Source organism: Dipodomys ordii, unplaced genomic scaffold (assembly GCF_000151885.1).
Source record: "Dipodomys ordii isolate 6190 unplaced genomic scaffold, Dord_2.0 Scaffold206, whole genome shotgun sequence".
Classification (NCBI taxonomy): domain Eukaryota; kingdom Metazoa; phylum Chordata; class Mammalia; order Rodentia; family Heteromyidae; genus Dipodomys; species Dipodomys ordii.
In genome coordinates, this window is record NW_012267422.1 from 1,221,429 (window position 1) to 1,247,158 (window position 25,730).

The window sequence follows — 25,730 nt, forward strand, 5'->3', positions numbered from 1 at the left end:
GGTAGAACGCTAGCCTTGAGCTGAAGAGCTGAGGGACAGTGCCCAGGCCCAGAGTTCAGGCCCCACGACCGGACCCCCCCCCAAAAAAAAACCCCAGCAAAAATAGGGCTAGCTGCATGGCTCAAGTAGTAAGAGTACCAGCTATGAGAGAGCAAGCTGAGCAAGAATGTAAGGTTGGTCCTCAGTTGAAAGCTCAGCAGTACCACATGAAGAAAATACATGGTTTTGTTATATATAATTATGCCCCATTTGGCATAAAAAAGAAGGTATGAAAGAGCACTTGTTGAAACTCCCTATGATGATGCATATCTTAGCAATCCTTCTGCCACTTGTTTTCAGTCTTGCATTGGTTTGGCTCTGGTTTCTCTTAGCTCTTATTAATCTGTCTCATTAGCGCCTCTAGGCCTTTGTAATATTTGTGAAGCTTTTCATAATGTTTTATAATGTCAGTCAAGCCTGCCTACCTGCCAGCTGCATTAGTTTGATGTTGCTATGCAATAATTTGCTACAAATTTTAGTGGCTTGAAACAACACCCACTTATCAGCATTTATTAGTATCTTACTAGAGTCAGATCAAGTTGCCATTTGAATGGTCTAGAGTCTACATCATTCTGATTATAGACAGAATTCAGTTTCTTGAATTTATAGAATTCATATTTGTTTCTGGCTAGAAGTCAGTGAGGGCTGCCCTCAGTTCCTCTAGACTGTTCTCGGGGTTTTTTTCCAATGATCCTCTCCATTTCCCCTCAATATTCCTGAGGGATTGGTTCTTAGATTGCTCCCCATCCCTTACCCAACCATAACAAAATATCCAAATGCTGTAATCTTATATAAATAGTAGTATTTATATGGAACCTATATGTATCCTCCTATGTGCCTTAAGCCTTCTCTAAGTTACTAACAATACCTAATACCATGTAAATAATATGTAAATAGTTCTTATACTGTATTTTTTAGGATATAAAGATTAAAATTCTATATGTATTCAGTATAAATCCATTTCTTTCATTTTTTTCCAGATATTTTCCATCCATTGTTGATGCAGAAACCAAAGTCACAGTGGGCTGATGTTTCTCTTCTCTTATTTGATGGTTTGGGGTAAGGAAACCTCTGTGCTGTCACTCTCTCCTCCACTTCCTAATAATCTGATGCTTAAAGAGTTGAAAAAAGCAGAGTTGGATGTTTCTGCCTGGATTTTTTTTTTCTAGTGGCTCCCCAGCCCTCCTTTTGGAGTTCACAGAATCTGTTTATTCCTTATTTTTCACAAATGCCCTTCTTGTGTTTAAAAACCAATGCCAAAGCTGGGCACCGGTGCCTTATGCTGTAATCAATCCTAACTACTTAGGAGGCTAAGATCTGTCAGACTGGGCAGGAAAGTCTGTAGGACTTTTTTTTGGGGGGGGGAGGGGCAATCCTGGACTTGAACTCAGGGCTTAAGCACTGTCCCTGAGTTTCTTTTGCTCAGGACTAGCACTCTACCACTTGATCCACAGCACCACTTCTGGCTTTTTCTGTTTATGTGGTACTGAGGAATTGAACCCAGGGCTTCATGCATGTTAGGCACTCTACCACTAAGCCACATTCCCAGCTCCTGTGAGACTCATATCTCCAATAAACCTTCAAAAAAGTTGAAAGTGGAGCTATTCTCAAGTGATAGCCTCGAGCAAAAAAAATTTAGACACACACACACACACACACACACACACACACACACACACACACACACACACACACACACACCCCAATACCAGATCATGTTTTCCTTAATTCTGTTTGATTTCCTTATAGGGAGTACTTTTATAATGCAATTGTAAAGCATTATCTCTGTTGCCAGTAAAATCCTCAGTAATCCTCTGTGTTGGTTGGTAAAATCCTCAGTAATCCTCTGTGTTGGTTGGCACAGGTTAGCCAGAATTTACATTGCTCCATCAACTTTCCGTGGAAAAGTTTCTAAAAACTTGACAAATTTTACGTCTGCGCCTTGGCATCTAGCTATGTGTGTTGTCTAGATTTTTTTCTGGGTCTTATCTCTCCTTCATTTTTTGAGAACGTTGTGACTGTGAGCTCCATAAAGGAGGAACTCTTAGTGCCTCTACAAGGACTTTCTGCATTACCTTCTTTTCAGTACCACTCATCACATTTAGTCAGAAACTATGGGTCTGTGTGTGCTTGTGCATGTGTGTACATGCACACACATGTACATGCACACAGATGTTTTGGGGATCTGACTTATGATCCCAAAGGCCTTTCTACTGAGCTTACCCTTTGCACTGCAAGTAGGTTCTGATTGGTGAGTGATAAGGCTTCAATCATAACAAGGCATACCAAAGCATTTATTTCCTTGTTGGTAATAGGTCTACTCTCTACACAGTGATTAAGGAAGCTCTCTCCTAAGCTTAACTTACTTTCTAACCTTGGTTGGCTCCTTAGTAGTAATTGTACTTCTTTTAATTTTTTGGAGCCTATAAATCTTTCAATCTCATGGTAAAGTTAGATCCAGGCTGCAGTAGTTTCATGCTAAGGTGATGATAATAATGGCAAGATTTCCAAGTAGTATCCCCCCAGGGGAATAGTAGCTTGTCGCAACCGATTTCACATCAATTCCTATTCTGTTTGGAAAGAGTACTTCTAACATAACAGCTAGGACAGGCAGACCCAGAACATCTTTGCAAACTAACATGATTTAAGAAAAAGTTAGCAGATAATGAGACTGCTCATGTGTGGTGGGCTATATAAAGCGACCTTCCTTCACATTGGGAGACCTCCATTGCTCCCTTCTATTGTGGCAGAAGTCCCACTAAAGCCTTGTTCAAGCATGTTGTTTGTTTCATTTTTTTTTTTTTTGTACTCAGGGCCTGGGTTCTCTCTTTTAGCTTTTTCACTCAAGATTTTTCACTCTGGCTTTTTCACTCATTGTACCACTTGATCCATAATAACTCTAGTAAATTAGAGATAAAAGTCTCTCAAATTTGTCTATCCAGGCTGGCTTCAAACCATTATCCTTAGATCTCAGCCTCCTCCAGAGTAGCTGGAATTACAGATGTAAGTCATCAGCACCCAGCTGTTTGGGTGTTTTTATTGCCTGCTGTGGTCTTTTCTCATGGGTAGAATGGGCTAAATGGTTTCACAAACAGAAGATGACACTAGTTCCAATTATATGTAGCAACTAGAAAGGGGCTAAAAACTTCTCAAGAAAGGCTGGGAACTGGGCTGGGAAGGTGGCTCAGTGGTAGAGCGCTTGCCTTGCATGCATGAGGCCCCGGGTTCCATTCCTCAGCACTACATAAGCAAAAAGAAAAAAGCCGGAAGTGGTGCTGTGGCTCAAGTGGTAGAGTGTTAGCCTTGAGCTGAAGAGCTGAGGGACAGCGCCCAGACCCAGAGTTCAGGCCCCACGACCGGACCCCCCCCCCCAAAATAAAAAGAAAGGCTGGGAACTGAAACTGTGGATGGTGGAGGGCTGCAGAGACCAAAAGAACTGCAGAAGAGCCTGTAGTCCAGCCACTGATAGAGATGTATGTCAGTTGTATGCCTAGGTATCTGGGATAGGTGCTATATGTACTGAATGCTTATTGTCCCACACCCAATATGTTGATGTCTAAATCCAAAATGTAACTATATTTGGAGATGAGGCCTTTATGGAGGTAATTACCATTCAATGAGGTGAATCTCTGATCTGATAGCATTAATGTTCACAATAAGAGATTGTAGCCTCTCCTCTGCAGCTGCCCTTACCAGAAACAAATTCTGCTGGACCTTGATCCAGAGAAGGCTGGACTTCCCGCCTCCAGAGCTGCTGTTCTGGAGAAAATAGATTCTGCTGTTTAAGCCACCCAGTCTGGTATTTTGTTAGGGCAGACACAGAATAGTGCAATTGTCTTTAGGAAAAGATGAAAATAGAAAAGAAGCAAAACTATGATCATGGTTGATCAGCATTTGTTTTAGCGGAGGAAAAATACCTAAAGAGGCCTCCTCTTTGAGATCTTCCTAGCTAAGATTAAAACCAAGCTCTGTACTGTGGCAATCTGAGTGCCAAAATGATTGTTTTTGGACGTGTGAAGTCATTCTGCATATTTTTGCATATTGATCTCCAGAATCTTGACTCCCTCCCACTTCCTATCACCATTGGCAAAATATGTTGAAAATCAGTTTTTAACCTTTTCCTTGGTGTTTTATTATTGGCCAAGGAAATACAGAACAGGATTGCGAACCAGTTAAGCCAGTTAATCTGGCAGCATTCTGGTTAACAGTAACTGGAATCCATGTAATTTTGGTGGTAGGCCGTGGGGACTTTTCAGTCAGGTGAGAACTATATTTGGGTTGCTCTGGTTGAAGCAGCCAGGGAATTGCTACTGTGTGATTTGCACTCCTGTTGCCAGTGAAAACGGCACTCTCTTTGCATGTTGAAGCCTCCTGGCAGCAGATCCATCTTTTTTTCTGTCCCTCTGTAAGACTGTCAAGTTCCTCCCTCTTTTCTGTTTCTCTCCACTTTAACTCCATTACTTAAATAAATCCTTGCTAAAACTTAAAAAAAAAAAGGAAGCAAATGTTTATTTTAACTTTAATACAAGGTTCCAGTTGTGATCTTGTAGCCCTGGGCTACAAGTTTGGAAGTTGTTTGGAAAGCCAAGGAAAGTATGTTTACTGTGACTGTTTTTTTCTGTTCAATATAATTTATTTTGTTTTATTGTCCCTTAGGTAGTTGTACAAAAGGGTTTCAGTTCACCATGTCTACTGTGACTTTTTTTAGCACCAAAAGTAAACTCAATTGTAGTGAAACAGAAATACCAGAAGAATATTCCTTCTATTCTCCACAGGATAGGTATGGGCAAATCTTACCAAAACCTAAGGTCAGTTAGGAAGTAATTACCAGCTTCTGGTTACGTTGAATTCTGGCTATAGCATACAGTACTTCTCCCCCCCCCCCCCCCCCCCATATACTCAGCCCCAGCTGAGATGAAAGCTGTCAGCAGACTCTGAAAAATAATTTGTTTCTGAGCAGCATGGTTATTCCATCTCATGGAAATAAAAATTACTGAATTTGAAGATTAAACTGAAAACATCTACCTCCTCCCCCCTTTTGTTTTTTATATAAATGGATTGTTTTCAAAGCCTTTCTTTTGCCTGGGTTCTTTTTCTCACTTGAGTGTTACAATTCTTTGTGTTCTTTCTCTTGTAAACAAATTGTTCCTGGTTCCAGTAAATATTGCTTAAAAACCAGTGGGGATTCAGAAAATCAACTGAAATAAATTGGTTGAAGTGTTGCACCTATGAACAAAGTGTCACAAGTGGTGTCAGCTTTTTATCTCCCTGTTATGCATGCAGGCTTTCTGGGGAGAGACAGCATAGTTGGCAGTCCAAATTAGCCATATCTAGGCCACTTCTCACAGCTACAGTTACCACATAAAACAGGGTATAAGAATGTCCTGGGCAGGGGAGGGAGGGGAAGATGAAAAGGGATGGTAAGGGGAAACAAAGGAGGAGGCAGCAATGCTTGATAAATGCACTCATTACCTTGCCCATGTAATTGTGACCCCTCTGTTCGGTATTTTCACAAAAAAAAAAAAAAAAAGAATGTCCTAGGGGCTGGGAAGGTGGTTCAGTGGTAGAGTGCTTGCTTTACATGCATGAGGCCCTGGGTTTGATTCCTCAGCACCACATAAGCAGAAAAAGCCACAAGTGGCACTACGGCTCAAGTGGTAGAACGCTAGCCTTGAGCTGAAGAGCTGAGAGACAGCACCCAGGCCCAGAGTTCAGACCCCATGACCGACCAAAAAAAAAAAAAAAGAATGTCCCTAATGTTGCAGAATTAAACTGGTTTGAGTTTCATTTTTTTGTGATTTTTTTCTCATTAGCAAGATTTTAGTTGTACAAATTTGAAAGACACTTATTTCCAATTAACTAGCAAAATGCCAGAAGTGGAGCTGTTGCTCAAGTGGTAGAATGCCAGCCAAATTAGTTCACTCTGTGTGTGTGTGTGTGTGTGTGTGTGTGTGTGTGTGTGTGTGTGCTGTTGCTGGGGCTTGAACTCAGGAAATTGAGCTCTTTCTGGGCTTTTCTTGCTCAAGGCTGGTGCTCTATCACTGGAGCCATGCCTCTATTTCTTGCTAAATTTTCTTATATTCTTCATTTCTGCCAAATAACTCAAATAATTTCTGCCAAATGGCTCAGCTACTGATATGGGTGGCCTTACTACAATATTGCTTGTACATCTTAACAAAATTTGGAGGGTGTAATTTTTTAAGCCTTGGAAAAATAGAAGAGGGGGTTGAATCTAGGAACTTGTATTTGCTAAGTACATGCACTACCACTGAGATATATCCCAAATCCCTTCTTGTAGAGGGGACATTCTTCAGGGTCTTTGCTACCAATTATGCATGGTTGATGTTCAATGCACTACTTTTGATATCTCTTTCCTCCCTGCCATGTGACCAGTTACAATTACAAGACAGCCTGATGTCAGAGATTGTAAATGAGAAAACATTTACACATTAGAACTGATTAAAATAGAACAGTATGACCTATGCCAACATCTTATAGATTTGGGCTTTCAGAGACTCAGCATACAAATGAACAATGCCCAAGTGAACATATTAAATTGAAATTCCTTTGTGCAGCTATTTGAAGATTAAAAGCCAACAAAACAAACAAAAAAAAACAAATGGACAATGGCCAGACCATATATAAAAATGGAACTTTGGCCCATGACCTACAGCAAACTGTGCAGAAAACCAATCCCTTATTTACAATAACCAGCCTGCTCTAAGGAAGACATGGAGGTAGCTGGATTGCTCTCTCTAATTTGAGAAGCCAAATAACTTCTATAGTGATTAGCCCCAAATTACAAGTTTTGCTTACGAACTGTCAGCTTACTTAGTTCTTAGTGCCTCATTCAATTAAGGACCAACCAGAGAAAGCCAGATACACTCCCCTAGCTAATCACAGGATGATGGCTCAGTTCTAGTTAGCTTGTGTATAGCAGCTGCCACTCAATGCACACCTGAAGCCTTCCTTTTTTCAATTAGAAAGCCTTCCTGCTTCTCTGCCTGCCTCTGGGTCTCTGCCAAAACCCAATGATGACTGATTCCTCTTCTATACCAAGCTTTTCTTATTAGGTTGGTCTTTGTTACTTCTTCCTAGGAACTGTACTAGCTATTTTGAACATACTTGTCTGGATGGGTATTTCTCCTGGGATATAGTTGTAAGAAGTAAATGGGTCAGCCTTCACATTGACATGGATAAATGACAGGAATGATTTTGTATGTTTCCACATTTACCTACTGTTTTCTTTCTGTCTCTTTTTCCTTTAAAGTTCTAGAGGCCAAATCTGACTCCTAAAAACACCAAAAGGAACCTGTGCCAAATCTTTGCCCTGGAAGCCTGCCATCACCCTGTGTGAGGCAGAATGGCCAACCTCACATTTGTGCTGCTGCTAGTGACCATTGCAGGTAGGCAACCATTACCCTGCTAATGCCAAGGGTAGGCTGGAGTTTCCCATCTGTCTTAAGCAAATCAGATCAGTATGAAATGATGGGGCTGTATGTTTGCTTTACAGTACAGTTCTTTTTCATATAAAGATATATTGCATGCACAAGTGGTTTTTTGGGAAAAAGTTAAATGTGTTTGTTATTATTATTTTTTGGTTGGTCATGGGGCTTGAACTCTGGGCCTCCACGCTGTTCCTGAACTCTTCAGCTTAAGGTGAGTGCTCTACCACTTGAGCCATATCAACACTTCTGGTTTTCTGGCGGTTAATTGGAGATAAGAGTCTCATGAACTTTCCTGCCTGGGCTGGCTTTGAACTGCAATCCTCAGATCTCAGCCTCCTGAGTAGCTAGGATTACAGGCATGAGACTTATTTTATGTATTCTAGGGGGAAGCGGCTACATATGAATATTTAAAAGAATTTCATGCCAGGGGCTAGTGGCTCACACCTGTAAGTCTAGCTACTCAGGATGCTGAGATCTGAGGATCACGGTTCAAAGCCAGCCCAGGCAGGAAAGTCCATGAGACTCTTGTTTCTAATTAACCACCAGAAAACCAAAAATGGTGCTGTGGCTCAAGTGGTAGAGCACTTGCCTTGAGCTGAATAGCTCAGGGACAGCACCCAGGCCCAGAGTTCAAAGCCTACTACCGACAAAAAAAAAAAAAAAGGTAGCATTGTACACCTGAGCCATAGCTCCACATATGGCTTTTTTGAGTAGTTGGAGATGAGTCTCATGGGCTTTCCTGCCTTTGAACCATAAAACTCAGATCTCAGCTGCCTGAGTAGCTCATATTACATGTGTAAGCCACTAACTTAACAATAGGTCTTTTTGCAAGGATCAAAATGTCCATATTTATGTGTAAATACATATATTTATATATATAAACATATTTGTAGATACAATATATAATTTATAAATTTATAGTATAGTTTATATATTTAGTATTTTATATATAAACATATGTATTATATATATATGATTTTTCCACTTTTCCATATATATGATTTTTCCCATACCCAGTTTTGCTTATCAGGAATACACTTACATCATGAAATGTTTGGTGAGCCTCAGATCTGAACCTATTTGGGTGTAGCAGTAATTGAAAATAGAGATGTAGCTAGAGAAACTGTTTTTATGTATGGAGTTTGTCAAAATGATATAGAGCCATAAGGATGCTGAGGATGATTCAGAAACACCTAAATTTTGAGAAGTGTCACTTTAAATGATACAAGGGCCACTTCAGAAAGTTCTGCCATTGGAAAAGCACTGCTATGCCCTACAGAGTACATCCCACCCAATCTATCCAATCTATCACACTGCTTAGTGTGAAAGGAAAAAACATCCCTTTTTCATGCTTAATATACTCTATACTGTGATAACTGTCAGAAGTACTTATATTGTCATATCTAATATTGTATCATCAGTGTCTAGCCATTCATTTTTTTCTAATCAAATCCGTACCTTTTTATTTCTTCTTGTTGCCCTTTTCTTTTGAGGTGTTTTCTACTGATTCAAATTTTTAAATAGAGTTACTGAGTTCCACTAATGTTATTCACATTTAGCTTGTCTTCTTTTTCTTTCTTACCTTTAAATACTTACAATGATATTATTGATATATAAACAGTCATTCTGGGCCTCTGTGTTCTTGATTTGGCTAGGATTTGTAGAGAATGTGAACGTCATTGATAGGTCTCCTAGCTCCCAGGAGTTGAATGGTCTTTCAAGAGTTTTCTGGAGTGTGTAGCTGGTTCTGAAGTAACCATGGCAACTAGGCCCAAAGGAAAATGACTTAGTTATTAGGAGTTCCACTTCTTAAATTTCTGTTTAGCTTCAAGAACCCTGCTTTAAAGTATATTTATCTAAACAACTCCCTGTTAGGCAATATTTGCAGAACAGATGTGGTCTGTCCTAGAGTTATACCATAAGTCTTCCTCCAGTTAGACTGTAAACCACCTTAAGCTTTCAGTCAAAGGCCTCATTCACAGAAAGATGTCATTATCATATTGTGACAGTTACCTGCTCTGGGATAGCAGTCTTTTCCCTATGCAGTATGCCTTGTGACACCTTTTTTTTTTTTGGTCATGGGTTTTAAACTCTGGGCTTGGGCGCTGTCCCTGAGCTCTTCAGCTCAAGCAAGAACTCTACTGCTTGAATCACAGTGCCACTTCCAATTTTCTGGTGGTTAATTGGAGATAAGAGTCTCACAGACTTTCCTGCCTGGGCTGGCTTTGAACCGCAATCCTCAGATCTCAGCATCCTGAGTAGCTAGGATTACAGGTATGAGCCACCAGTGCCTCACTTTTGTGACACTATTTTAAAAGGCAACTCTTGAGCTTTCTGTTAGAAAAAGATCAGAAATGAAACATCATCTTTCTTTTTTCTTTTTCTTTTCTTTTCCTTTTTTTTTTTTGTTGTTGTTGGTCTTGGGGCCTCAACTCTGGGCCTGGGTGCTGTCCCTCAGCAATTCAGCTCGAGGCTAGTGCTCTACCACTTGAGCCATGGTGCGACTTTTAGCTTTTTCTGCTTATGTGGTTCTGAGGAATCAAACCCAGGGCTTCATGCATGCAAGGCAAGCACTCTACCACTGAGCCACATTCCCAGCCAGAAACCTCATTTTTTTCTGAGTCACATTATCCAAAAGGAGATGAACCAACTGTGTCATCAGGGAACTGAAGCAAATCTTAACATTTAGGTTTGGAAAAAATTTCTAGCGTGAGTGAATGTTACTCAGATATAGCAGTATCTCTAACAACTTTTATTTTTAATTAATTTTAAGGTGATGAGTAAGTTACAGTTACATAAGTAAGGAAAAGATTATATTTCTTGTCAGTGTTACCCCTTTCCTCATTCTTTTTCTCACTTTTCCTTTTCCTCTGACTCTCCTTCCCCCAAGTTGTAAAGTTTATTTCCAACATAGTGTCTTGTAAGTATCCCTGTTGCATTGGTTCACCCTTTGTCCTTTGTCCTCACCATTCTGTGATTCCCCTTCTCTTCTCCAAATCAGATAAACTTGTATACAAGACTAAGGGTACTGAAATAAAAAACAGTGACAACAGGGGATAAGCCATAGGGGGAAAATGAAAGAAAAAAGAAATAACTGCAAACAGTACACTAAAACAAAACAAAACAAAAAAACTCTTGTTTCCATATCGTGGAGTTCATTTCAGTTAGCATCATTTTATATGGTCATATGTACATATAGCTATTGTAATCCTCTGATAGAACTATCCTAGACATATTCTAGTTTTTACAAATGAGGGAAACCATGGAGCCTATGTTTCTTTGGGTCTGGCTTACTTCACTTAGTATGATTTTTTTCCAAGATTTTCCATTTTCTTACATATGGAGCAATATTATTTCTGATGGAAGCATAGAATTCCATTGTGTGTGTGTGTGTGTGTGTGTGTGTGTGTGTGTGTGTGTATACACATACATATATATATGTATACATTTTCTTGGTATGTTCATCTACTCAGAGGCATCTGGGCTGATTCCATATTTTAGCTGTGGTAAAGAATGCTGCAATGAACATAATTGTGCTGGTTAGTTTTAGTGTGGCCTTGTTTGTGGTCATTTGGGTAAATGCCCAGGAGTGGGATTGTTGGATCTTAGGGGAGCTCTATGTTTAATCTCTCTAGGAACTTCCATACTGCTTTCCAGAGTAGTTGAACAAGTTTACATTCCCACCAACAGTGTAGTAGCATTTCCTTTTGCTACATCTCCACCAGCATCTATGATCACAACAATGTTTTTGAGAGTAGAGTTTGGAGTTGGAGATTACTCATCTGTATTCTATTCCATTATCTCTTGATCTTGACAAACCAGAATATATTATTATTTCCTCCATATCTGAGCTAATGCTACTTTCTAAAAAAAATACTAGCTACTGAGGAAGCTGAGATCTGAGGATTGTGATTTGAAGCCAGCCAGGGCAGGAAAGACCATGATATTCTTATCTCCAATAAACCACCCAAAAGCTGTAAGTAGAGCTGTAGCTAAAGTGGTAGAATGCTAGCCATGAGCAAAAAGCTCAAGCCCTAGGACTGGCGCGCGCACGCGCGCGCACACACACACACACACACACACACACACGAGTTTACACTTAAGAAAATGACATCAGGGCCTCAGCCCTGGTAAAATGCTGCTTATTCTTTGGAAGAGGTGTCTATCTAATTCCTACTAACTTGTACTAGAGTCAGTGTTATTAAAAATTATCTATTTCTTGATATTGTATAGAAATAAACAATTTTATATGGTATATAGCCATTTTCATTTAGAAGCAATCTCTGATATTCTCTCATTGATATACCCTAACTAGCAAAGAAATTTCCTTGACATTCTGGCTCTACAGCCAAATGTTATTGTTTGAAGCAAAAAGAGCAGGTTTATTTGAAAGCAAAAAGTAGCAAAATGGACTTCTTATACAAGATAGGGCCCTTATACCAGGTTCTTTCAGAGCCTGTTAGATATAGGGTCCCTTGTTTTCCTCCCCTTAAAGGTGTGCTCCTGGTGCAAGTGGTTGAGGCATGGGCAAGTACTGTGGGGAGTCTCATGATTGCAGCCAAACTTTAATACAGTGCTTCTCAAATTAGTTGTGGATTGGTTTGTTTTGGTATCAGGTTGCCACAAAATGATTCTTGTATTAAATACCGAACAAACAAGTATAGGGAAAAGAGATTTTGTTCTTGGATTTCAGGAATGAAAAATCACTACAGAAACAAGACGCTGGTAGTGTACACCTGTACTCCTAGCTACTCAGGAGGCTGAGATATGAGGATCAGTCAGCTTGGGCAAGAAAGTCTATGGAACTGTGCATGTGTGTGTGCGCGTGCGTGCGCGCGCACGCGCGTGTGTGTGTGTGTTTATGTGTATGCTGATACTGGGATTTGAACTCAGGGCCTAAACACTGGCTCATAACTTTTTTATTCAAGAATACCTCATTACTATTTGAGTGATAGCTGCACTTCTGACTTTTTGGTAGTTAATTGGAAATAAGAGTTTCATGGACTTGGCATCAAACTACAATGTTCAGATCTCAGCCTCCTGAGTAGCTAGGATTGTAGGTCTGAGCTACTGGAGTTAGCTCTGTGAGACTGTCCTATTCACAGATTGACAGATATTTCTGTTATCTAAATGGGAGGAAATTTAAAGAAGAGATTGAAGTTATGCATGGATAGGTGAAAGAATCTATGGAGGGATAGATAGAAAGATGGAGATGGCTGGTTGGATGGGAGGAAAGATAGAAGGATGGATCGATGAATGGATGGATGGATGGATGGATGGATGATAATTATTATATGGATGAAGAATGAAAAATTGCTGAGTGGGTAGAGAGTTGGAGAGTGGGTAGAGAGTTGGAGGGTACATTGCATATAGTATGGGTGGGTGGATGGATGACAGAGATCTGTCTATAGGAAATAATTCTGCTTGCTTGCTTGACATAGTTGCCAGAGGTTGATAAGGCTCTGATCTCTGGGGTTGTTTTACTGTCATATGCTTTGTTTCCTCAGTGTCTGCCTTGTTTGCAGGTGGTGCCTCTCAACAGTGCAGTGAGGGGAAGACCTATTCCAATGCAATCATTTCACCTAGCCTGGAAACCATTAGAATCACACGGGTGTCACAGACCTTCTCCATGGGTGACTGCACAGCCGCTTGCTGTGGCTTGGCCAGTTGTGACTTGGCCTGGTGGTTTAAGGGAAGTTGCTACCTGGTGAGCTGCCCTCACAGAGAGAACTGTGAACCCAAGATAGGCCCCATCAATTCCTATCTCACCTTTGTGTTCAGACCTGTCCAGAGACCCACACAGCTGCTGGACTACGGAGAGATGATGCTGAACAAGGATCCCCCTTCGAGGGTCTGGGGGGACACACTGGAGGATATCATGAAGGACTTGCCCTTTCTAGGCAAAGATGGGGGCCTGGAGGAGATGGCAGAGTACCCCGATGACTATAGCCAGCTGGAGCGGGGCTTTCTCCAGCCTGTGGGCCAGCAGGATCCCAGAGGGAGTGCTGAGTACCCGGACTGGAGCCTACTGCCTGGCACCCAGGGAGGTTTGAACACATCTGCTGCTGGAGACACCCTTACAGCTTCAGCGGAGAAGCCCCAGGACCCAGAGTCCCATGACCTGGATCCACATGCACTTAGAGAGACAACTTGGACCCCTGTCCCCAAGCACTCTGCAGACAGCAGTGCTGTCACCTTGCTTCCCTTGGTGAACTTTTCAACTTCAGGAGGGGTTCCAAAGAAAGAAGAAGAGGCTTTTCAGCATCAAGAACAAGGGAGCAAGAGCTCTGGGAAAGAGGTGAGTGTGCACAGGATGTGCTGGTGTGGAGGGTGGAGGAGAGCTGGGAGAGAGCCAGCAGCAGGAAGGCTGGGCTTGGCCAGAGCCTTTCAACATGGATGGGCCATGAGGAAGTCACGATTGAAACCAGCTTCGACAGGAAATTCCAAGTCCCTTATCTCCAATTAACTACCCACAAAGCCAGAAGCAGAGCTGAGGCTCAAGTGGTAGAGTGCTAGCCTTAAGCAAAAAAGCTCAGGGTCAGCACCTTAGCCCTGAGTTCAAGTCCCAGGATTGGCACCAAAAAGGAGAAGGAGAAGAAAATACTAGTTAAACTTTGGTATTTAGGTTAGAATAAGTAAAGAACATTAGATTCCATTGACTATAAGAATCTCAACCATAAAATAGGAGTAGAAGTCATTTCAAAATACTGATCAGGGGCTGAGAAGGTGGCTCAGTGGTAGAGCACTTGCCTTGCATGCATGAGGCCCTGGGTTCAATTCCTCAGCACCACATAAGCAGAAAAAAAAAGCCGGAAGTGGTGCTATGGCTCAAGTGGTAGCGTGCTAGCTTTGAGCTGAAGAGCTGAGGGACAGCGCCTAGGCCCAGAGTTCAGGTCCCACGACCAGACCCCCCCCAAAAAAGAAAGAAAAAAAAATACTGATCAGAAAAAGGTGCTTTTTTGCTACGTTATATTTTCCATTCTTATAACTGAATTAAAATGAATAAGAAACCTTTCAACTGAAAATATCTAAAAGTATTATCTTTATATAACACATGTTTATATCATCTATCCTCTTTCATGTTGCTAAGTCATTTACTTTCTAGCATCTCTGAATGGAACTATGGCAAATGATGCTCTGTTCAAAATCCTTTGGCTCTAGCTGGGCACTGGTGGCTCACACCCATAATCCTAGTTACTCAGGAGGCTGAGATCTGAGGATCATGTTCAAAGCTAGCCTGAGCAGGAACATACATGAGACTCTTCTCTCCAATAAACCACAAGAAAACCAGAAGTAGTGCTGTGGCTCAAGTGATAGAGTGCTGGCCTTGAGCTGAAGAGCTGAGGGACAGCGCTCAGACCCAGAGTTCAAGCCCATGATTGACAAGGAAAAAAAAAAGTTTAAATGATGACTCACCGCTGTAATCCCGGCTTGGGAGGGGGAAGATAAGATCATAGTTTGAAGTCAGCCCAGGCAAAATATTAGTGATACCCTATTTCAGAGAGAAAACTGGGCATAGTGGTTGTCTGAAATATAAAAAAAGGCTGGAGGCATAACTCAAATAGAATGCCAGCCCAGATCAGTGTATAGACATTGAAATGAATTTGTAAATAAAAGCAAAATAGATTTTCTAGGGAGATTGGCAAAGAGTTTTGTTTGTTTATAGGTAATTATTTTGGCTAGGTGATGGTGGCTCATTCCTGTAATCCTAGCTACTTCAGAGACAGAGATCTGAGGATCATGGTTGGAAGCCAGCCTGAGCAAGAAAGTATGTGAGACTCTTATCTCCAGTGAACCACCAAAAAGTAGGAAGTGGGGCTGTAGCTCAAGTAGCAGAGTGCTAGCCTTAAGCAAAAAAGCTAAGGGACAGCAAAATAGATTTTGATTTGATTTGATTTCAAGCCCTAGTATATAAAAAAATGATACCATTAAATAGGCTGTCTAGGAAAAACAAGATCAAACATGTAGGGGATAAAGGACATGTGTTTTTGCCATTTGGCTTCTAAGTGGACAAGACTGAAAATGGGTATTTCAAAGGAACAGCAGAGAAACTACATACAGACAAGAGGCATTTGAGTCTAGGCTCAACTCTACTTGCAGTGCTGAAATGGACAATATTCTCCTTTCTTCCAGATACATAATACATTTTCTTTTGCTGGGGCATGTGGAAGAGAGCTTCATTAAGAATGAGTTGGCAAGGAGCTTTGTGGGGATGACCTGAGCAGGGAAGGAAAGAATCAGAGGCTGGCAGTGAGGTGGGAAGTAGATGTACAGGAATTGGAGTAGAGTTGTCTTCTCCATAACTGTTTCCTGATGGCTTTGTGATCCTGATCAGTGGTGTCTTAATTTTTCCAATGACTTTCTACCTTCATTGAAGGTGGTGGTAGTGGTAGTGGTAATGGTGTTATACAGTGATTCAATCAGCAAGATACAGAGAAGCCACATTTTGAGAGGTCGAATCAGGAGCCTTTATTAGAAAGCTGGTGCCTGCAGGTGGACTCCTGTCCCCAAGACCTGCAGCCCTGAATGTAATTTTTACAGAGCTTATAATAGCAAAAAACCACATCAATGAAGATGTCACATGGTATGGGAACTAGCAAAAGTTGTTTTACTGAAGCAAGCTATTTAGAGGAAACAATCAAGGACAAGCAAAGCCAAGTATTCTCTGGAGCAAAACTTTCCTGGAGCTAAACAATACTCATGAGACACCTGCAATTTAAAGAATATCACCTCTATATTACTTAACAACTCACAAAACATCTGCAGATCAAAGAAAGTCCTATATCAACTTTAGAGTTCTTGGAACTGGGTGAAAATTTCCCTATCATCTGTTAAGATGCCAAAACAGTGTAAGGGCAAGATAGCATTACTTAAATCCAGTATCCATAATTCAATAGTAAATGTGTTGTTTGGAACCAGACCCATAGTCTCATGAAAGCTATGCAAGAGCTCTACCTCTCTCTGAGCCATAATACTAGCCTCTTCATTCTTACTTAGTAGTGCTGGAGATTGAACCCAAGGCTGAGTTACTTTATGTCCAATGCCCTTCCATTCTTTATTTAAACTTAATAATTTTTCAGAACTTAAATAAAAACAAAAGGAGACAACCAGCTCATTCTATGTAGTTAGATTGCTACTCTAATTTTCTGGCACTGAAGCCCTGTTCCTAGACAGGGCTGGTGCTGGGCCCAGCCATGTATATTTGCATTTATGTTTAAAATCCAGAAGCCTGTAAGTTTAATGTATCTGAAAATTATGATTGAGCCAATGAAACTGAGTATCTGAAAATTATGATCGATTCACCAGGGGATTTTTAAAATGTTGGTCAACTGATTTCTCTTAGTTTGAAGTATGTTTTAAAGTTAATTTTTTAATAGTTTTTTTTTTGGGTCCTGGTTTTGGAAGTTAATTATCGAAGATTTTACTAGTTGCTACTGGTACCTAGTGGGTGTTTAGACTCTGCCTATGCTGCCCCACCCAGATAGGGGCTGTGGAGACTCCAGGGAGCACTTTGCTTTCCAGTAGCATAATATTTAATTTTAAAAGTTTAGTGTGTTTAATTATCAGTTCAAGTTGTGGTTAACATACAATAGAGAATACAAATAGAGATCATTCTCTCCAGGGATCTGTTTATTGTTGGATTATTTTGATTGTTTTTCATTATTGTAAGTCAATTGTAAGTGACATTAACAAAATTCCATAAAATCAGGGCTTAAATAACAAGTGCTGTAAGGTGTTGTACTGGTGGCTCTTTACCTGTAATCCTAGCTACTCAGGAGGCTGGGATCTAGGATGGTGGTACCAAGCCAGCTAGGGCAGGGAAGTTTTTAAGATTCTTAACTCTGATTCTTATCTCTGAGTTGTGGCTCAAGGGCTAGCCCTTGAGCACAAAATCTCAGGGACAGTGCCCAGGACCTGAGCCCCAGAATTAATACAAAAACAAGACAAAAAAACAAACAAAAACCCAAGCACTGATACCATACATTTGTAGAAGCTAGCAGTCTCTGGTGAGGGTTCTAGCAGAGTCAGAGCCTTGGTGAAGGCCTACTTGGATTTTCAGATAATCATTATCTTGCTATAGCCTCCCAAGAAGAGAACTAAGTAGACCTATGGACTCTCTCTCTCCTTTTGTTTTTTTTTGGCAGGGCTGGAGATAGAACCCAGTGCCTCTCGGATGCTAGCCAAGTTCAGTTCCACGGAGCTGGCATCTCCAGCCCTTTTGCTTCTTTCTGTGTTACCTTTATTTATTTATTTTTTGGGACAGAGTCTCGCTGACTAAGTAGCTGACTTCAAGCTTGTGATCCTCTAGCCTCAGCTGGGACTCCAGATTGACAGCAGCACACCTAGTTGTCTATATCTTACCCTGGAACTGGTCCTTTTCTTGAGGGCTCCGTCCTTCCCGATGACCTTCACATTGCGGGGGGGGGGGGGGGGGGGGGGGGGGAAGGAGAAGGTTGGGGATTGGGGGGGGGGGGGGAGGCTGGGATGGGGGGGTATTAGGACTTCAATAAGTGAATTGAGGGAGTGGCACACACACATTCTACTTATTATACTAATTAGTTCTGGGGCTATTACAGGTTTTTTTTTCTATCTTTAATATTTATTTGTATGTGTGGTTTTAGTCACAGCTCTAGTTTTTTCTCAGATGGGTTAGAACTGAAGGTTTGCACTTGCTAGGCAAGCACTCTACCAGTTGAGGTATACTTCACAAGCCTCCTAGTTCTCATCCCTCTGAGTAACTAAGATTATAGACCAACTGCTTAAAAATTTTTTCCCCCTTACTAGATATGGGTGGCTGAAGCCTGTAATCTTAGTGTTGTAAAGTGCATTATTCTAGAAGCCACATTTTGAAACACGGAATATTGGATTCTTTATTACACAGTTAGCAGGCTGTTGGCACCCAGTTGTTACAAAGGCCCGCAGCCCCCATATACACTTAACACTGTTAGGAAACAGGCTAGAGAGGAAAGAACAAAAACAATACCAACAAACCAATTCAGGTCCAATGGAAAAGTGAATTGGGACACTATGATGACCAGAAATGAGCCAGGAGACAGGACACAAGACACAGGACATGACCATGGAGACACACATGGCATGTCATACTGGTGGTTGGGCTGGTCCGGTAGTAAATAGGGTCCAAGCAGAGGGCAGGTCCACAGGAAATTCCCAGTCCCAGGCACTGGACTGACAGATTCAGTAACCTATCAGCCAAGTGCCACCCCTGCCTACAGGGTTCCAGGCAGCCCATCACCTGGGAGGTAGGTGGTGGGTGGAGGCGTTTCCTTCCACCAGCACGAAGACAAGATGCTAGACCCTACTATCCACCATGTGGCCAATATGGCCCTGGCCAGACCTGACCTCCTTACTTCATTAGCTACTCAGGAGACTGAGATCTGAGGCTCATTGTTTGAAGCCAGCCCAGGCAGAAAAGTCCCTGTGAGATTCTAATCTTCAACTAACCACTTAAAAATTAGAAGTGGTGCTGTGGCTCAAGTGGTTGAGTGCGAGCCTTGAGCAGTAGGAACTCAAGGATAGTGCCCAGGCCCAGTGTTCAAGCTTTAGGATGGACAAAAAGAAATTTCTCTTGGCGTGCTGAGGGATCAAAGCTAGAGCATACTGGACAAGTGATCTACCATTGAGCTACATGCTCAACTCACCAAACCTTTCTGATATCAGAGAGAGTATTTGAAAGAAACCGCCTGGAGTTCCAGAGTTTTGCATTATTAGTCAGGGCTTTTCAAACATTTATGAAAAAATTTATGCAAAAATGTTTGTGACATTGTGCTTCTCAAAGAGTTCATGATTTATTTTCCATAACGATGTATTCTTGTAATTAATCTCATAGGTTCTAATACCTTCCCATAATCCTCCTCCCGCCAGCCTGGAGTCCAGCCCAGCTGCCATGGAGGGAAGCCCAGGCCTCACAGTTACTCTGGGGAACACAGAACACAGCATTCCAACACTTGCCCCTAGCACTGCCCCTTCTGGGTCCTCCACACCTGAGGGATCCGTACCTCCTCCCACTGCTTCCAGGACAGGTAATCTTTAAAATTACAACGGGAAGAAATGTACTTGAGATGTTATAGACCATAAGAATGACAACTTGTAAAGTTTCTTCATTCCCACTGGCCTCCGTGTTGAGCATATATCATACGCTAGAGACAGTGCTCGGCATTGGGAATAATGATGACAGAGACATAGTTTTTCCTCTAGGGGAAGAGACATTCAGGTAAATGGGTGGGTCTGATAAATTATGCTAAATGCTGGGAGGGGAAGCTATGGGGAAAGGGAGGGTTACCTGACTCTTTGAGAGGGGCTAGAGAAGGTCTTCAGTGGAGTTAATGCCGGTGTGGAGTGAACAAGCTGAAATGGGCTTGGTCTGTTGCCCATATCAAGGGAGAATCATGCATAATTGCAGTAGTAATATTACATTTACCCAGTATTTTTAGAGTGCCAGGTACCAAACCCAGTACATTCTGTTGTAGGAAAGTTCTGGCTTTTTTTTGAAGGTTCAATAATGTTAGTCTAGGCGATAAAACTTAGCAAGGAGAGACAGAGAGGCCATTTTGGAGCAATACTACATTATTTATTTATTTATTTTTGTCATGGGGCTTGAACTCTGGGCCTGAGCACTGTCCCTCAGCTCTTCAGCTCTACCACTTGAGCTACAGCACCACTTCCTGTTTTCTGGTGGTTTATTGGAGGTAAGTGATTCATAGACTTTCTTGCCTAGGCTGGCTTTGAACCACGATCCTCAGATCTCAGGTGTGAGCCACTGGCGCCCTACTTCAGCACAAGTTTTTATTGAAATGTTTGGGGCCTGGAGCATTAAATCTTCTCTCAGAACCAGCTCTTGAGACCCAGCTACTGTACAATGGTTAGGAGAGTTTTAATGAATTCCATTTGACCTGGGTAAGTAATTTAAAGATCTAGTTTTGCTGTAGTAACTATTGATTCATTGATCTATCTTAGGCTGGCAGGAAGTCTTTCATTAATCCTTAGGTGGGTGGGGGTACTAATAACACAAAGAAAAGCAGCTTGAAACATTTCATGATCTTGGTGGATCCCAGAGGCTGGTCCACCTTAATTGGAATGACATTTTTTTGGGGGGGGGGTGGTAGGGCTTGAACTCTGGGCTTGGGCGCCGTCTCTGTGCTCTTCACCTCAAGGCCAGAGCTCTACCACTTGAGCCACAGCAACTCTTCCGGTTTTCTAGTGGTTTATTGGAGATAAGAGTCTCACAGATGGGGCTGGGAAGGAGGCTCAGTGGTAGAGCACTTGCCTTGCATGCCTGAGGCCCTGGGTTCAATTCCTCAGCACCACATAAGCAAAAAGAAAAAAGCTGGAAGTGGCGCTGTGGCTTGAGTGGTAGAGCGCTAGCCTTGAGCTGAAGAGCTGAGGGACAGTGCCCAGGCCCAGACCCATGGCCCATGACCTGACTCAAAAAAAAAAAAAAAAAGAGTCTCACAGACTTTCCTCCCGGGGCTGGTTTTGAACTGCGATCCTCATATCTCAGCCTCCTCAGTAGCTAGGATTACAGGTGTGAGCCACCAGCGCCCAGCTATGACATTGTTTTCTTTCAGCTACTGCCAGGTCTCATACTGGATGTTATATTTTTTTTGCATTTCCTCATTGCTCATGGCTAATTGCTGCCTGTAACAAACAAAAATTTGATATGATATGTGTTATCTCATACATAGCCCTGTTTTCTAGATCTGTGTCTATGGATTTGGGCAACTATGACTGGATATATTTGGGTAAAGGAATGTGTAGAGTATATTTGTAACAGACACTTTTTCTTCACATCCTTGCTAGCAAATGTGTTGTTATGTAGATTTAAGTCTTTGCCTCTTCTTGGGGGTGGTGATAGATTAGCTGGATAAAGGTATTAACATTTATCCATAGAGATTTCCTGTATACATGCAACTATCCTTACTCAAATGTAAGGAGCTTACCTGTGTTTGCTTTTTCTACAAATTAGCAGCTCAAAATAATCCTTATTCCAAAAGGCTTATTGCTGTGGTTTATTTGTTGTGCAGCCATAATCTGGGGCAGCATATGGTCCTCTACAAATCCACCAAGGAAAATGTGCCCAAAGTATCATGCATGCATTGCTGAGGCAATGATGAGGAATGAAAAGGGTATCCAATTTTTCTAGCAAAGAAGTTGTATTAGAGTATGCAAGTGCACATGTCTGAGCTTTTTTGTGGATAATGAACTTTGGATATTACTCCTTGTTAACCAACAACAAAATCACCTGAACCAAGAATAAATTAAACTACATTTTTGTGGGTTTAAGCAGGATTGCAATCTTGCAAATGTGCTCCCATTTTTCCAAGAGGGGTAAATCATTAATTCATCATTTGTGATTGCCCAAAGTTGAGCTATGTTTTAAAAAAAAAAAAACAGTACAGATTCGCTTTCTGGAATTGAGGGTGGGTGGGGGAGGAGGTCATTGTTAAATCCACAGAGATTAGTGTGTCAAAGGTCAAATCTAAATATGAGTGTGACTCCAATCTAGGTGAAAGGTCACAAGCTGTGGCTCCTTAGAGATCTGAGTACTCCCTCCCAACTTTGTTTTAAGTGTTTTCTTTTTTTTGGGTCCAGTCGTGGGGCCTGAACTCTGGGCCTGGGCGCTGTCCCTCAGCTCTTCAGCTCAAGGCTAGCGCTCTACCACTTGAGCCACAGTGCCACTTCCAGCTTTTTTCTTCTTGCTCATGTGGTGCTGAGGAATCGAACCCAGGGCCTCTGGCATGCAAGGCAAGCGCTCTGCCACTGAGCCAACTTCCCAGCCCTGTTTTAAGTGTTTTCAATCAATGCAATTCAATTAAAATATTTTTATTCTTGATCTTTCTGCCTTTTAAAAATATTTTTAATTTGATTCTGAGCTTCAGCAGAGAAAAGGATAAGGGTGGACAGGAAGCTCTGGTATATGGGGGGGGGAAATCTGCCTATGAAATTAGATTCCTTTTGTTCTGTTAGTACCTAGTGTTGACAAAAAAAATAATGATTCTGCTATAAGGGAAATGAGCAGATAGTTTATTCTGAGCTGGTTAGGAAAGACTGTATACCAGGGACACATTTAACTGATGTGCTCCTCTGTGAAAGAGGGTATTAGGTAGGCAGGCTGCACAGCAAAGTCCATAGATTGGTTTGATTTGGTCCGGTTTTGTGTGCTAGTCCTGGGGTTTGAACTCAGAGCCTTGAACTCTTGCTTAGTTTTTTCACTCCAGGTTGGTGTTCTACCACTGGAGCCACATCCCCACTTCCAACTTTTTAAGTCTCATGGACATGAGTCTCATGGACTTTTCCTGCCTGGGCTGGCTTTGAACTTCAACCCTCAGCCTTCAGCCTCTTGAGTAGCTAGGATTACAGGCTTGAGCCACTGGTGCCTAACCCTAGTCTGTAGCTTTCAGATCTGAGGCTTGCAAAGCTTATCAACACACTCTGAGAGCTTTTCCTAATTTAGATCAGATCCAAAGATTAAAAGCAGATGAAATTTTTTTCCTAGGATAGCTGAAGGTAATTTTGGCTCTTGACCTGCAATCTTTCCTTTCTCCACAATCACTATGTTCTAGAAGCTCAGCTAAGATCCATCTGCAGAATGTTTAATATAGGTGCAGCTTCTCTAAGGACTTCACTTTCACTCTAGTACAAAATTAGGAGGATTAAATCAATCAATCATTTTGAAGCCTTTGAAACAGTGCCTGATGATTCAATCTGGTATGTTAGGGTTTGCTGAAATAAATACATTTCAATTAATTAGTTATGAACCGATTGCTAATTATCCATAGAGTCCCAGACATCATTCTTGGCCTTGTAGGGCTCAAATTCTCTGTGAGTAAAATGATAGATTTGGACCCAACTCTCTTCCCCAGTGCTTCCTTTCAGATTGAGAGTGAGTGATGGAAGGGAAGAGCCAATGAGAGCCGGGCTTGTGGACTGAAGGGAGGAGACTAGTCTGACCAAGAAGTCCCTCTGACATCTCCAAGTAGCTGAGAACTCCTTAGAGCACTCAGTTTTGCTATGTTTTGTTTTCTCCCCAGTGTTTTCTCTGTGGGATATTTTTGTTGTTGTTGTTGGTCGTGGGGGCTTGAACTCTGGGCCTGGGCGCTGTCCCTCAGCTCTTCAGCTCAAGGCAAGCGCTCTACCACTTGAGCTACAGCATCACTTCCGGTTTTCTGGTGGTTTATTGGAGATAGGAGTCTCACAATTTTTCCTGCCGAGGCTGGCTTTGAACCGCGATCCTCAGATCTCAGCCTCCTGAGTAGCTAGGATTACAGGCGTGAGCTACCAGCGCCCGGCTCTGTGGGATATTTTGACAGTGTGTTTTACAAGAGAAATTGTTTACTCAAGGCAACCTTATAGAACTATCCTATGTCAGTCTAACCCCGATTATTCAGTGAGTGCGGAAGTTACATGCTTTGGCTGAGAGTCACTGTTCTTGCTGCTTGAGTTAAATTGTCTTTTCACATTGAATTTGACTGGATTTTCTCTGGGAAAGGTTCCTAGAGCAAACCACCAGCAATCATTCATGTGAATACTACCCAAACATGGTTCTATGATTGATGTAGAAACACTTAGGAGCACACTTAATTTTTTTTGTAATTAAAGCTAGCTCATACCAGGGAGATGAGAAAAGCTTGTAGGAGAAAAAAACTCAATCCATAGTACTTCACCTGATTTGTGAACTTCCTGTTATCTAATACCTTGTTCATTTTCAACCAATATTTTGTTCATAGCACCTACTCTTAGAGATGATTTTAAATTTATAAAGTCTGTCTCTCAACATAATATTACCAGCCAGATAAAATGTATCTCAGATAAAGTTATCTGAAGGACAATTAGAAATCTGTATGGTGGGAGAGGGGAGTACTAATCAGGGCCTCATTCTCTTGCTTGGCTTTGGTATTTTGGTTGTTAATAGGAGATATGCCTCACAGACTTTCCTGCTTGGTCTGGCTTTGAACCCTGGTCCTTATATCTCAACCTCCTGAGTAGCTACTATTGTTGGCATCAGCCACTGGTGCCTGGTGACATGATTTAATTGATGATAAAAACTGATCTATTGCTGGGTGCCTGTTATCCTAGCTATTCAGGAGGCTGAGATCTGAGGATCATGCTTCAAAGCCAGCCTGGGAAGATAAACTACCAGAAAACTAGAAGTGGTACTGTGGCTCAAGTGGTAGAGTGCTAGCCTTGAGCTGAAGAGCTGAGGGACAGTGCCTAGGCCCAGAGTTCAAGCCTCAAGACCAACAAAAACAAACAAAAAACAACAAAAACTGATTGACTGTTGAGAAGCACTATAACATTTTCATATTCTGTAGTGGCAGTATTCCTAGTCAATGGGATAATGGTACTATTTCTAATTGATTTTTAGTGAAAGAACTTAGCGTGTATGCTGGGGATAACCTAATGATAACCTTACCCAACAATGAAGTTGAACTGAAGGCTTTTGTTGTACCAGCACCCTCTGCAGGTGAGAGTTTTCCTCAAAAGTAAGTCTTTACAGGTTGCAGCATGGAATCATTTTCACCTCATTGGGCAACATCAACTATGAATGCTGGACTACCAAAGTTTATTGAAACAGATTAAAATGAAGTACAAATGTAAGAAATGAAACATAGTACATATCCTTTAATTGATCAGGACAGATGGTGATACATTTTAATGATGTAGAATAGAAAGTTAGAGCAGAAGAGGTTGGCATATATCACATCATGGTCTGTGACAACCCATAGAGCCTGGAAGCTTCCATTATGAGGAGGGTGAGGTGGCCTTGGCCTGAAGCTTTGTGTTGAATATCTGGCTGTAGGTTCTCAGAACACTTCAAACCAATTGCTCAAAAAATGTTCCAAAAACTCTTTGTTCTATTAATCTAGTCTCTAACATCCAGTGAACATTTGTTCCAGCTCTATGGCTCAATGCAATGCTCTTATTTTTAAAGTCAACTCATTCCTTGGGTGTTTGACTATTTCTTATACAGGTCAGTCAATTCTTTTATTCATTCCTTTCCTATTATACATAAGTCAACATTTTAATACACAAAGATGTCAATATTAGACATTTGTATTTCAATCCTATGAGATGAAGAACTGCTGTGGTCCAGCTGCAGCACAAGCAGGTTTCTTTTTTTTTTTTTTTGGGTCCAGTCGTGGGGCCTGAACTCTGGGCCTGGGCGCTGTCCCTCAGCTCTTCAGCTCAAGGCTAGCGCTCTACCACTTGAGCCACAGCGCCACT

At 41.6% G+C, this 25,730-nt stretch overlaps 1 protein-coding gene across 1 annotated transcript in view; it reads left to right on the top strand.

The window, feature by feature from the left end:
* The window catches only part of Kiaa0319 (KIAA0319 ortholog), a 58,822-nt gene that overhangs the window by 2,149 nt on the left and 30,943 nt on the right, over positions 1–25,730 (top strand). Inside the window, exons 2-6 of the mRNA XM_013035223.1 lie at positions 1,020–1,098; positions 7,310–7,445; positions 13,013–13,785; positions 19,336–19,528; positions 24,871–24,969. Coding sequence (XP_012890677.1) covers positions 7,403–7,445; positions 13,013–13,785; positions 19,336–19,528; positions 24,871–24,969 — 1,108 coding nt within the window. The 5' untranslated portion in view covers positions 1,020–1,098; positions 7,310–7,402. The remainder of the gene's footprint in view (positions 1–1,019; positions 1,099–7,309; positions 7,446–13,012; positions 13,786–19,335; positions 19,529–24,870; positions 24,970–25,730) is intronic.